Genomic DNA, 14,694 nt, shown 5'->3' on the forward strand with positions numbered 1-14,694 from the left:
CTAGACAGAGATGCAACAGTAAGGGAACAAGACTGGCTGTCAAATCTGAAGGAATGCCTTTGAACAAAGGAGGTGGCCTCTCCGCCGCTGTCAGTCTATTTGGCCTGAAATGCTTCGGGTTGCCTCTGAATGCAGCTGCAGTTCATTGTGTCAGGCACACGCAAGGCCTGCCCTCTGGAACCTGCAGCCTTTTGTTATGCAGATACAGCAGTCAACACAGCCTTCGCTTTTTTTTCAGTCAGGAGGAAAGAGAGAGAAGGGGAAGAGACGTTGTACTCAGCTGACCAACCCCGCTCCAACGTCACATACTAAATGAGACAAAACAAGGGAACAGCTTAGATACTGAATGCACACCGCTGTTGCTTTTGTGTTCTCAAGAACCTAGCTGCCCATTTCCGAGAGCAGGTGCTCAGTTAAAACTGCTCACCCCGGACAGCACAGCAATGGCTCTTGGGCTGTAAGTCCACTGGTGATTACCTGGTAAAGCAGCTTCCTCTTAGAAGACAAACTCGTTTTATCCCTCTTTACCGTAACTGCTGTTTCCTCGGCATTGCATCTGGCTGAAGGGACTCGAAAGAGAGATAGAGGGAGACAGAGTGGGACACTCCAGGCGCTGAGGGGAAACTGTCTTTGTGCCGACACTTCCGACTGAACGCAGAGGTGGAACGGTTCAGCAACTGGACAGCTCCCTGTGCAGCGCGGCTTTGAGAGCGTTCCTGTCTGTGTATGTGTTCGCGTGTATGTTTGTGTGTGAGCTGAACAGCTCCACACAACGCTCTGGTCCATCCTCAGTGTATCTCCCTCCAGAAGACCAGCTCCCAGATCATGGCCAGCGTGCAGCAAGGGGAAAAGCAGCTCTTCGAAAAGTTCTGGAAGGGGACCTTCAAGGCGGTGGCCACCCCCCGCCCAGAGAGCATTATTGTCGCCAGCATCACAGCCCGGAAGACTCTGAGCAAGTAAGTGTGCATTTTCTTTTCTGTTTCTGAGGAGAAAGGTCAGAATGTCGCAGGCCACGAGTGCATTGGTAGGCTGTTGTAGATTTAATTGGCCATCTGCTGTGGTAAAGGGCTAGCCTATGTATTGAAACTGCTCATTCTCGTCAGCTATTGGAAACGCCTGTTGTTATCTTCATAAATCCGGATCCCTTTTCCATTGTACCTTTTGTCGGAAGCTCAGACTAGGGAAGCAATGACACTAGTGGGTGTTGATGAAAAACGTTAGCAAAGAGAGTGGTAGATCTTATCAAAGATCTAAACAAAGGATTTTTTTTAAATGGTCAAGTCTACTTCACTATTTCAAGTTAAGGGGTAATTTTTTTAGGAGAATAAAGTTCATTATTGATTCCTCTTAGACTTAATATAATTTTTAATCCCTAAAAGCTGTACTACCGTGAAGTCTTTGGGCTAAGTAAGAGCCTTTTTTGATAGCCACATGGGTCAGATTGTGTATTCTTGAAGCTGGAGTTTAACATTATTTTGATGAAATCACATTGAAGGAAGTCTGACAAGAACATGTGGCAAGTATTATCCCTTAACTGGAGTTCATCAAAAAGGTTTGAGAGTTGAACATCTTGCTGAATGGCAAAAAATAAGAAACTACATTTCAACTCGTTATATATTCATGACCGCTTTCATGTTGCAATTGAGATCAATTAGACAGTGGAAAGGTGGTACTCTAAAAGAGCTGGGATTCATCGGTGTGTTTAAACTATTGTATCACACCAGGCTAACCAGCTGTGATGTACCAAGCTGTTTACAACGTGTCTCCAGTGACAACAACATATAACCATTCATTTCAAATCAAACAACACAGTATGAAGTAACAGCAGACACAGTCAAGTGCACCTCTTTTATAAAAAAATGGGAAAGGCATAAAAACCTATAATGCATGAGTGAGAAGGAACAAAATTTGCCTCCACTTTCATTTCAGCTGGGATCGCAATATTAGCTGACTCTCAGATTTGAGACAGCGCTGATTACTGGCTGGTTTCATTCTCTTCTCCCATTCTACACCAAGGGCAATAGGAAAAGCTCACCATATCTGCTTTTAAAAGTAATACTATAAAATGTGTTCACTTTGTCTATTGTTTGAATTGTTTTATAGGGAATATTCAGAACATAAAACAGACACTTTTCTGATTCAGTTTGCGATAAACAGTAAAAAGTACTCATTAGAGAAATGATTACAGTGAGAAATCGATCTGTGTTAATATTCTGAGACATATTGAAGTTTGTTCAGCAATTTTTAACAGTCATCTGGTTCAGTACATCTCTGGATTAACATTTCTAATTAATCAATGTAATGTCCAACACATAGAATATTCCTCATGACACACCCATTATTATTAGAAATCTGTGAGAGCAATTAAAACATGGGAAGTGCTAAATCAATATTAATAAGGATGCATACAGTGAATGCTGTATGTTGATCTTTCTTTTGTAGCATTGTGCAATCAATATATTGGTTTGTGTGTATGTGTGTCGCACTCCTGTTCGTTGTGTTGCTATGTCACTGGAAGTTCATTTGAATCTGCCTGCAGACTCCCTGCAGCACTCAGTTTGGCAATTAGTGCTGGCTCTCCGACCCCCCACTTATATCTCTGACTTAACAGTGACACTGTATTCAGTACTGCTACAGCTGTCGGGTCTCTTCTGCCATTGTATCTACAAGCTGTTTCCTACCAGCCTGGGTTCATTAAAAATTCAGCTTATTTTGCGAGAGGAGGCTTGGGCATACAGCAGATGGTTTGCAGACTGATGCTAAGCCTGGCTTTTCTCCTCATCCTCGACAGATGCTGTGTAACTTTGATTTGAAGGAAAGTTTCAAACATTTTTTTCTCTCTAATGAGAGGGGGACTGTGATGGAGCTCAGGTATTGGGGAGCAGATCAGAGTCGACACTACACAGTCATTACACAAAAATGAAAGGGAATTACCAGTCGCTTTCCTATTGCAGGAACACAATGTCCTCAAACATGTATTGCACTCTGGTTAATTGATGAATTTTAAAATCATGTTCGCTGCCGAAATCTGCACATTTGTTATTCTCTGACCGGCTGCCAAGTTAGTAGCATTTGGCACCTTGCTGAGGCATTCATGAACAGCAGTTATTACTAACACCCTCATCCCTGCTATGCAGTGACTAAGAAGTGACAGATAGGACAAACTGTTTTTGTGAGATATTGTATACGTGTATGTCTTTGATATAAAGACAAATGGAGCAGTGCTCAGAAGCTGATTCCCATTTCTGGGCTATATGTTTGGTTGATGCCACATTCTAAGAGCTGAATTAGGGGCAGAAGGATTGTATAGGTTGGCTTTGCCCCAGAACATTTTCAACCGCAGTCTTAACTTTGGAGTTGCCAGCTCTGGAACAAAAAATTGTCATTTTGGCCAACAGATTTTTTTTGCACATTCTCTGCTGGGTTCAGGCAAGGGTGACACCACACACTGTGAGTAATGAGGGTGTGCCAATTGGCAGGGGATGGTCATGTGCTATCATTTGTGCTGTTTGCACATCTTGCATATCGACAAAGCCAAACTCAGAAAATGACTTAAACAATATAAGACAGCACAGAAACAGTCCCCTCAGCTCAACAATCCTCACTGATCTCTGATCCTTATTTGGACTGATTATTGATTGCCTTTGCACAGTATCCATCCCGGTGTTCACCTCCCATTCATGTGTCTATCAAGACACGCCTTAAACATTACTGATGTGCCTGCTCCTACCTACCACCTCCACTGGCAGTGCATTCCAGGCACTCTGTGTGAGAAATCTTTGAACCTGTGAGTGAAATGATTCAGTAACACTTCGCTCCACATACTCATACCTGATATGATAACAGTGGATGCTAGAGTACAAGAACAGAGCATGCTTGTTTGAAATTTTTCTCTCCTGCTATTTCTCAAGCTGACCTCCTTTAAATGGGTAGTGCATGAATTAAATGGGTGAGAAGAGCAATTTCTAACACGCTTAGTAAGTCTCCATTCATTCTCATCCCACAAAAATATTTTAGACCCACCTTTTATTTTGGGGTGAAAATTATATCCTCATACCTTAATCCTGGCAAAGCACCTAATAGCTTCAAAAACACCAAACTGACTTACACATGCCAATCTGAGTAAATGGAAAATGCTGTCTATATTTATTGGCTTTTCAATTTATATTAAATATGAATATAGATTACATCATATTCTAATTCAAAACAATTTACAATTCATACAGCGGAACTTGCATTTAAAAGATGTTCTATCTGTTCTGCCCATCTATTAATTTTCATTTCAGCTTCAGGGCACCATGTAGTATAAACAGAAGGTAAGAAGTTTTGAGTCATCGAGTCGTACAGCTGGAAATAGACCTTTCAATCCAATCAGTACATGACGACCATGTTCCCAAACTAAACTGGTCCCACCTGCTTGTGCTTGGCCCATATCCCTCCAAATCTTTCTGATTCGTGTACTTTGACAAAAGTCTTTTAAATGTTGTAACTGTCCCTGCATCCACCACCTCCTCTGATAGAGAGTGGTTAGTGTGTGGAATGAACTGTGTAAAAAGGTTGCCCCTCATGTCCTTTCTAAATCTTTCTCATCTCACCTGAAAAATATGACACCTAGTTTTAAACTCCCCCACCCAAGGGAAAAGACCTTTTCTCTTCACCTTATCTCTGTCCCTCATGATTTTATAGACCTCTATAAGGTTGCCCCTTAACCTCCTAGGCTTCAGTGAAAAGAGTCCCAGACTATTTTTATATCTCAAAACATCTGTTCCCAGCAACATCCTGATAAATCTTGTCTGAATCCTCTCCAGTTTAATAATATCCTTCCTATAACAGGGCAACTAGGACTGCATATAGTACTCCAGAACAGGCCTTACTAATGCCGTGTATACCCTCAACATGATGCCCCAGTTCCAATACTTAAAGTTGTGAGCAATGAAGTCAAGCATGGTAAAAGCCTTCTTAACTACCTTGTCTACCTCTGATGCAAATTTCAAAGAATTATGTACCTGAACACTACCCAGGGCCCTACCATTAACTGTATAAGTCCTGCCCTTGTTTGTTTTATCAAAATGCAACATATACCCAACTTAAACTCCACGTGCCACTTCTCAGCCCATTGACCCAATTCTTCAAGATCTACTGTAACCTTAGATAACCTTCTTCACTGTCCACTATACCACCAATTTTGATGTCATCTGCAACCACTGTCGCCTGTATTCTCGTCCAAATCATGTATTTAAATGACAAACAAAAAGTAGACCCAGTACCAATCCCTGTGGAACACCATTGGTCACAGGCCTCCAGTCCAAAAAATAACCTCCACCACCATCCTCTGTCTCCTACTACAAAGCCAATTTTTTATCTTGGCATGCTCACCCTGAATCCCATGTGATATAACTTTACTAATTAGTCTATCATGCGGAACCTTATCAAAGGCTTTACTAAAGTCCAAGTAAACAACATCTGCTGCTCTTCCATTGTCAATCATTTTGGTTACTTCCTGAAAAAAAACTCAAACAAGTTTGGGAGAAGTAATTTCTCTAACACAAAGCGGTGCTATCACTAGTCATTCCTTGCCTTTCGAAATGCATGTAAATTGTATCTTTCAGAATCACCTCCAACAACTTATATTTAACAGCCTACTTGTGGCATTAATCATAACTCACTCAGAATTTCTTCAGGACACCTATTTTGGCAGGTGGCAATCCTATATTTCCTCAATATGCATCAACTTTAATGCTTATGTGTTCAAATATCAGAGAAGCATCTGCCTAACTATAGCAACAAAAAACATGGAGACGCATAAACCAGTCACTTAGGCTGTGAAATTTTCAGTCTTCCTTTAACTGTTTTGCTTCCATTGATAACCCAAAAAAGTACATGATTAATATAGGGCAACAGTGAGAAGAGATCGGGATTACATTAATTTGTGTTATCATAACCTAGTTATGTGTATGTCACCAATGATCTGTTTATCATATCACATAGAGTCATAGAGTCATATAACATGGAAGCAGACCCGGTGGTCAAACCAGTCCTTGCCAACCGTAATCTCAAAGTAAACTAGTCCCACTCCTACCTGCATTTGGTCCATATCTCTCCAAACATTTCTTACATATCTTTTGACAGAGAAACAGAGTTAACATTATGACGTTTGCAGATCACAGAACCGCTTCTTTCAGGTCCCTGTCATGCCATCTAGTTCCCAGAGTTCAAACTAAACACATTTTTAGCGTCAAGATGCTGGTGCTTCATCACGTGGATTTGAAGCAATTCTCCATGTGGCTCGTAATGTGTTACACTGTTACTCAGCATTTAACTGCACTGTAGCAACAAATGTCTAGCTCTGAATGTACATTCACATACTAACTGCTTCTGATTTCTTTATGTATGATACAATAATGCACTGCCACTCATTCACAAATTTTGGACAGTAGCATTTGGGACATCCATTTCCAGAGTCCTCGATCTTGAGGAATGTCGCCCTGGTTTGGTGGACTCTCCCAAAATAAGCCACTGAGGGGCTCTTGAGATGTGATACTCCTTTTAATTCCATTAAATACTACCTAGGCGTTTAATTTATTCAAGGTATGTGGATATTGTTGGCAAGAACATCATTTGCTGTCCTTTCCCTTGTTGTCCTTGAACTGAATCGCTTGCTATATCATTTTAGGGTAGTTAAGAGTCAACCATATTATTATGGTTCTGGAATTACATGTAGGCCAGACAAAGTAAGGATGGCAAATTTCCTTCCCATCAATGAATCAGATTCAGAGTTTCAAAGCAAGGTAGATAACAAGTACAGCAATGAAACAGACCATTTTGCCCACACAGTTTGTAATGGCCTTTTATCATTTACATGAGTAACTGACCCTAATTTGCCACATTTGATCCTGAAAGTTGATCTTTGCGAACCAGATTTTTTATAAAATAACAATCGACAATGGTTACACAGTTGTCATTAGCCTCACCTTTCCTTATTACAGACTTTTGTTGAACTCTTCTTTCACCATCTGCCACATTGGGATTCGAACACACATGCCCAGAACTATGGTCGGTGTTTCTGGATTACCATTCCAGTGTCATTTTCATTGTGCTACTGCCTCACCATGTTCCAATTCCTCTAAGTGAAATCAATCAGTAGCTTACTTGTAATAAATTGTAAATGAAATTCAGCCTCCATCTGGGAAAGAAAATGATTCCACCAGGATGGCATCAATTATCTAAGTTATCTTAATTTAGATGAAACTCAATGTTTCCCATCCTGCAGCATCCAGGACTAGAGCATGATTCATGTTATGGACCGGAACTCAATCAGATTTTGCAGCTGCTTGGTCAAGATTTGAATTCAGTGTATTGACTTAAAAGGAGGTCGTTTCTATTTGTCAGTTAGATAGAATGTGCCTTCAACATTTCCTTTCAGGAAATCAAGGCCAAATTCTCCTTTTCAAGACAATTCAAACAATAGCATCTGGTTGAAAACCAAGTTCTTAATGTCAAAATGACATAGGTGTAGGCCTAAGCAAGCCTTGGTTTATGAACAGAGAAGAAAAAATGTCACAATTAAAGGAATAAGTCAGTCATACTTTCTGGATTTTAATGTCTAATCATTTATAATATATAACAAGTGTTCTCATGTTAAAAAAAACTTGAATTTTTTTTCTCTCATGTTCAAAGTGGGAACATTTTGTTTTCAGGAAGTGTTTAACCTACCTGTCTATATTTGATTGATAATTTGTTCATTGCAACACCAACATTCCTCAAAATGAAGATTAATATTATTGCCTTTTCCAAATTCACTAATTTTTATATTAAAAATAGTTTTCCCGTATTGCAGATATTGGCAAGGGGTATTAGGAAAATAATTTAAAATTCTGATAAATATGATTTATGTCCAAATTATAGATGAATTATAAGTCACTTTATTTCACATTTTTGGTTCCTTATTAACGAAATGTAAAATAATATAAATTGCGTCAAAACACCTATCACTTGCATATCATTAGGATGGTAAATACACAGAAAGATCACTAAGGTACAACTAGAATTCCTTGGACGGGTACTTAAGAGAGAGAAACTAGGACATCTGGTAGTGACTGGTGAATCAAGGGTTGCAGAGCAAGTGGAATCATAGGAGGAAACATACCAACAGTTTAAGAAGCAAAACAGGTACAATCTATGAGAAAAACATGAAGACTTCCATCATTATTAAAGACTGTGAAAGGTGGAGAACCATGATCACCAGCATTGCAAAATAGAACAATGAAAGGATAATCTCCGTTACTCATTTCCTTCCTCAAAGAGCCAATGGACCAGAAAAAAAGCCATTCTTTTCCCTGTTCTGCAATCCACTAGGTTACTATCCAACTATATTTTGAAATCTCTAATGTTTGAAGAAAACTGGTCCAAACACTGGAAATGTTATTGTTCCTATTTTATATCAATGATTCAGATTCAGGGATTCAATGCAAGCTATATAGAAAGTGCAACAAAGAAACAGGCATTTGGCACACACAATTGTCATTGAGCTTTTACCGTCTAATGAGCCTAATAAGATTTGCCTATCTGGGACTCATATCCCTTGCTCCATTTTACCTTCTCCCACTTGTGAAATTTGATCATGAATATTAACATAGATTCTGCTTCAACCTCTAACCTGGAAATGAATCCCACAAAGTAATATCTCTCTCTCTCTCTGTCTAAAGATGCTTCGCCTGATGTCTGTTCCAAGTATCAGAAGGATGAACAAATTACAGGAGTTAGTTTCTTGAACCTGTTGACAGTTTAATGAAATCATAGTTGAACTGCGACCTTGTATCTTGACCTTTAACCTTGGATCAATGGCTGCTCATTTTAGATTCTTCTGATCTGTATCACCTTTCCATAATTTTAAACATTTGTAACGCAATGCCTTATGATTTATATTTGTATTTCCTGAAAACAAGCAGAATCTTATTGAAATTGTATTGTGATATTTTCTAACCCTCCATGTTCTGTCTGTCATCTAGATGATTTTATGAAGTTTTGCCGTGAGTCAACATTTTATATTTTATACCTCTGGTGGCAAAAACCGAGAATCCCCATAGCTTTTACCAACTTAAGATAATTCTGAGGGTCTTAGCCAGGTCACCAAATTGCATGAAATTGGAAGGTGAAAAATACTGAGTCAGAATCAATAGTCAGGGGTCAAGGTAAAGAGTTGGCTAAACTTTGTGAATGGAAAGAACAATTCCAAGTGAAATACCATACAAGGTCTAAACATAAGATGCTACATATTTGAAAAAAAAGCATGACTCCACATGAATGCAAAAATAGTTAAAATGAAGGTCAATATGTGTGAATATTAATAGGTGCAGCACTTAACATGTCACATCACTGCAGAGCTGTAATCAATGAAGCAAACAGAAGGCTGAACTGTTTTGGGATAATCAGTCGAGCATAATTCATAATTCACTGAAATTGTGTAATTTGCAGATACGTTATAGCTTCCTCCATCTCAATGTTGGCAAAACCAAAGTCATTCTTTCTGACACGTGCACCAACAGATCTATTTTGTTCTTGTCATAGCTATTCCTGACATACAGAGCAAATTCACCTCCTCAAGGTGGATTGACCTCTACAAAACACACTTGAATCTGTTCTATCCGGTTAGATATTCCATAGAAACAAACAGATTACATATACAAGAAATGAACAGTGTGCACCAAACTTGCAATGCTTGAAAATCGATGTTGTCATTAAAGCACCAACTGAGATACATGCCAGTATTATCGAGCTAAATTTCTCCAATTCTGCCTGATTCACAGTCCAACTGTACCCAAGTCATAGTTACCAAATCAATACAATGAGATTGTTCTCTCCTTTTTACTGATTTTATATTTTAAACATACCAAACTCTTCAGCTGTCTAATCCACATACTATTGAACTATCTCTGCACTGGGCAATTTGGTACTTTTTTGTATCAATGTCAACACTCTAATTTTACACATGACTTGAATCAGATGGAAAAGCCACCTCAGTGTGGTGATTCATAAAGCAGAGGAGTGTCTCCAACTTGACACTGTTCCATCTTCATATTCCACCCCTGCCTTTTGAAGAAGACAGAAAATTTCTACTAAGTAATGACTGATTGAAGTAATCTGAGATAGTCAATCAATTAAAGGTAGATGACAGAAAGAATTCTTTCATGTTGTCCTTCAGAGTTGCATTCAAAGTTGAGTCCCAAATGTATGAAACCAGCATGCTGAGACCTGAGCTCCAAAATTGTAAGTATTTTAAAAACAGTAAAATAATGTACATATAAGAGCTCATATATTGTAACACGTGAAAAATAAGGTCAATATCTTGTCATATTGTGTTATTTTGAGTGCTAAATATTAAGGATGAAATTTTGTAGTAGTTTGCTATTTAGAGGCCATTACTTCAGTTTCCAAGCATGATCCAAGGATTTAATTTCAGTTAATTTAACAAACAGTGGTATATATGCTTAATCCTTGATGGTCCAGGCATGGATTTCTTGAACTTTTGGTAATCTGGGATACTGGAAATATTTTACCCCTTAGCAATTTGCTGTCAGTATACACTCTGTTGCTGCTGAGTGGTTTTGTGGAAGTTTTCCTTTAACTGGCTGGTGATCTGCAGCTCATGAGGAACTGAGTGATTAGATTAGATTACCTACAGTGTGGAAACAGGCCCTTCGGCCCAACAAGTCCACACCGAAACTCCAAAGTGAAACCCACCCCCCTATATTTATTCCTGACTAATCCACCTAACACTACGGGCAATTTAGCCTGGCCAATTCACCTAATCTGCACATCTTTGGACTGTGGGAGAAAACTGGAGCACCCTGAGGAAACCCCATGCAGACACGGGGAGAATGTGCAAACTCCACACAGACAGTTGCCCGAGGCGGGAATTGAACCCGGATCCCTGGCGCGGTGAGGCTGCAATGTTAACCATTGAGCCACCATGCCACCCTCAACATCCATTGATAGATACATTTGAGTGCCTCATTGCACAGTGAAGATATTGATGGCATTTAATCCAGACACAGAGGTCTCAAACATCAGCTGAAGAGTAGGTATGAGCTTTGTGTCACTTACTTTGGGGAAAGGCTACTGCATTAAGTAGCATTTAGGTCACTATACTAAATGGGCTGGGACTTGCCTGATATCAGGATACCTAGCAATAAAAATCCCCTTTTCCGCAAGCTGCTGGCCTGGTTGAGGCTGGGATCATGTATGGTCCAAAACCATTGATGGAATGATATCGTTGGCTGAGGATCGCAGGCTCGGGGAAGAATGGTAGTGGGGCATAGTCAGAAGAAAGGAGTTGAGTCTCAATGGGCTCTCTTACCCTCAGCTTGATCCATTGTTCAGTCACGGAGAATGTTTGACCTAGGGTCAAGGCTCCCAGGAGCCTGCAAGCAGATTTGACAGGTTTGCTATACAAAAGTTAATTACCAATGTAAGAACCTGAACTGACATTAGGAGTGGCAAGGCCTTCTATGAGTCTTTCTGCTCTGGATTTAACCCTAGGAAAGAGGTAGAGGTCCGATCTTGTACCCTCTTGCCTCTTTACCCTAAATCATGGTCGAAAGCCTTTAAATTCCAACTTATATCTCAAGCACTCATTTAAATTTCATCCCTTTTCTCTACTAATTGTATTGATACCAACTGAAGATTTAAATGCCACAGGACAAAACACACACACACACCACACACACACAAACACACACACACATATACACACACACATATATACACACACAGACGTACACAGACACGCACACACCACACACACACAGACACACACACACCAAACACACACAGCCACACACAGACATACCACACACACACGTACACACACACAATTTTTGAATTTAAAAAATTGCTGTTTTGTCCTTAACTATGCAGAAACAGCACTAATCAGCATCATATACTTATTTTATTTGTTAGTGAACAATTAATGACATGGACACACAAAAACTCTCCTGTTTTTTATTGAAAGTAAACCTTAGGCTCCAAGAGAAGCAAACTTATTGGGGCATCCTTACATAATCTTCTTGTCAAATGCAGTCAGACCATTTCTTGAAAAAGTCGTTAGGCATTAAAAAAGCCATAATCTTTCATAGCCTACACCCACCTACCCACCTATTCACTACATCACACCAATTGTTTCCTATTCAGTGACCTATTTGTCTCCTCAATCCAACATATCAACTTCCTGGAGGATGCCATGGTAACATATACCGCAAGGGAACCACCAGGTGGTTGGATAGATAAATTCCTTAAAATGACCGTTCTTCTGTCTAACTTTCTGTTTCTTAATATTTGTTTCTGCTATTAAAATTATTAAAATTACTAATCAGTTTGCTGAGATTGTCTTTGTCAGACTCCTTCATAATCCTGAAAACAGCAACCAGATAATCTCAAACTCTCTCTTCCAAAGTAAATAGAGCTGAGCTTTCTTTGGCCTTTCCTCATCACTGTCTATTATGCTTTGCACACCCATAGTAATAAATATTGCGGGGACCACTAATGTTGGAATGAGTCTGTAAATTAAATTGTGAAGGCTTGTGGAATTTTTTTTTTGAAAGACAGGATATGTTTTATAAATAACCTGAATGAGATTTTTTACAGTTCATGCAGAATCACTGGCAACACTGTACAGTTTTGATCTTGTGTTTGAATCCTCCCTGATATAACACTGGAAATCATTGACAAGAACAGACTATAGTTACATTTCAAATTCAGACGTGGAGATTATGAATTTAGTAGAGTTCTCAGCTTCATATTGTAGCACCTTTGTTAACAGGCAGCTGTTACAAGTTAAGATAAATGGGATCAAACTCTAAACTTTGATATACAAGGTAATATGACACAAAGTCATATATCTGCACAGATTTTATAGATCGTCAGACACTATCATCTCTTTTTGCTGTAAAAATATAAAACATAAAAATTAAATTCCAAGCAATTTCTGCACTGTATTGGGAATACTGTAATATTCACTGACCGTAACATATTTTAAAATTACTTCCTTTAAGCACTATCTGAATGATAATTCCATAATTCGAACTCAATGAGCTGTACAGTGAAACGTACTTACACAACTTCTACTTCATTGACATATAATCAAACTTTTTCTTTTGTTTGAACAGCTTAAGATTGTAAAATGAGATCAAATATTACATCTATTTCCAAAACAATGTGAGCCTGATTATTGAATCAAATGATACAAGTTTAGTCTGTGTTAATCATCTGAGTATTTGTTCAAATGGTTTTAGCAGTTGTGACAGCAGTGTGAGTACTACAATCAGCTTGCAGCCTCCTCAGGCTGAAAAAACAGTGGGTATAAATTTGGCCGAGTGAGTTACAACATGGGAAATCATGAATTGGCAACCCAAAGCAAACGCAGTGCACACTTATTTTCCAATTTATATGCTGGACTTGCACATCTTCCCAAACCTAATTTAAACCTAAGTAAATCAATCAGGCTACCTGCTGGCATTTTCCAGGACCCTGCTTTGGAAAGTGTATGTTGCATATGAATGTGGGAACCAGCTATGAGAACCTCCATCCTTACTAAGACTCACAGTGAAGTGAGATGCTCAAAGGCAACAATATCCATGTAACCATTGTTCCACAGGCAGCAATACATTCAGGTGAACAGGGCAGAAAATTGGTTAAAACATTTAAATTATTATATGAGTTTACAAAGAGTGAATGTGCATGTCTACACCACCTCGTCATATGAGCAGAGAAAGCTTGTTTTCCTGACTGGGGCTTTTACCTTAGAACAAGGTGATTAACCTCTAGTCTTCGCCCAGACTCTGAAGTTGAGATTTACTGTATAATGGCACCTTCAGACCTCAGATATTCATCATTTTCATTATTGTGTCACAACAACCCGAAGCACCTTGAACATGGTCAGTAAACTGTAGATTAACACAGCCCATATAGGTTCCATTTAATTCGAATTAAATCAGACCAGTAGTCAAATGTTTGTTTAAGCAGGTTAAAGGTTAATCTTCCAAGATTAAAGCAAGCCCAGAGAGCACAAAATTGTACTTCTAATAAATACAAAAGAATACTTTTAATGGACTCCCAACTTCATGGCATGGACCTGTTGCTCGAGTTCCTTGCTGTTGCAGTAAAGAGATTAACATAGCTTCTACAGTTGAATACATGATGGTTTCTTATAAATCTTTTGCTATGAATTCAGTGTGTTACGATCCACTTCCAAAGCTACTTGAGGAAGGAGCAGCGCTCCAAAAGCTAGTGCTTCCAAATAAATCTGTTGGACTATAACCTGGTGTTGTGTGATTTTTTTAACCTTTTCTTAAAGACAGGTTCCTCAAAACAATGAGTTTAGCCAGGAGAGATATTTTTCTATCTTCATTTTTTTTGTTGCAGTACTTTTCATCTGATTTTTCTTCTGACAGAGGAAGCGCTGTTTTGCATCTTAAAAGGACACATCATGTTGTACAAAGCTAGATGCACTCCAGAAAATCTCCTTTTGTGATGCGAGAATATAAAAGCCCAAATTAATAGGCTTTGAAACAATTATAGAATCCCCACAGTGGGCCTTTCAGCCCATTGCATCTGCACTTATCCTATCCCTGTGATCCTGCATTTCCCATGGCTAATCTGCACATCCCTAGACACCACGGACAATTTAGCATAACCAGT

The 14,694-nt window shown here is 39.0% G+C and overlaps 1 protein-coding gene across 2 annotated transcripts in view; it reads left to right on the forward strand.

Moving 5' to 3' along the window:
- Positions 1–326: 326 nt before the first annotated feature.
- The window catches only part of srrm4 (serine/arginine repetitive matrix 4), a 388,479-nt gene continuing 374,111 nt past the window's right edge, over positions 327–14,694 (forward strand). The window contains exon 1 of one of the 2 annotated variants that reach the window (XM_043715885.1): positions 327–956. In XM_043715885.1, the coding sequence (XP_043571820.1) occupies positions 826–956 (131 nt within the window). In that variant the 5' untranslated portion in view covers positions 327–825. The remainder of the gene's footprint in view (positions 957–14,694) is intronic. The other variant, XM_043715886.1, reaches the window with a different exon arrangement.

The sequence above is a fragment of the Chiloscyllium plagiosum genome, chromosome 25, assembly GCF_004010195.1.
Source record: "Chiloscyllium plagiosum isolate BGI_BamShark_2017 chromosome 25, ASM401019v2, whole genome shotgun sequence".
Taxonomy (NCBI): Eukaryota; Metazoa; Chordata; class Chondrichthyes; order Orectolobiformes; family Hemiscylliidae; genus Chiloscyllium; species Chiloscyllium plagiosum.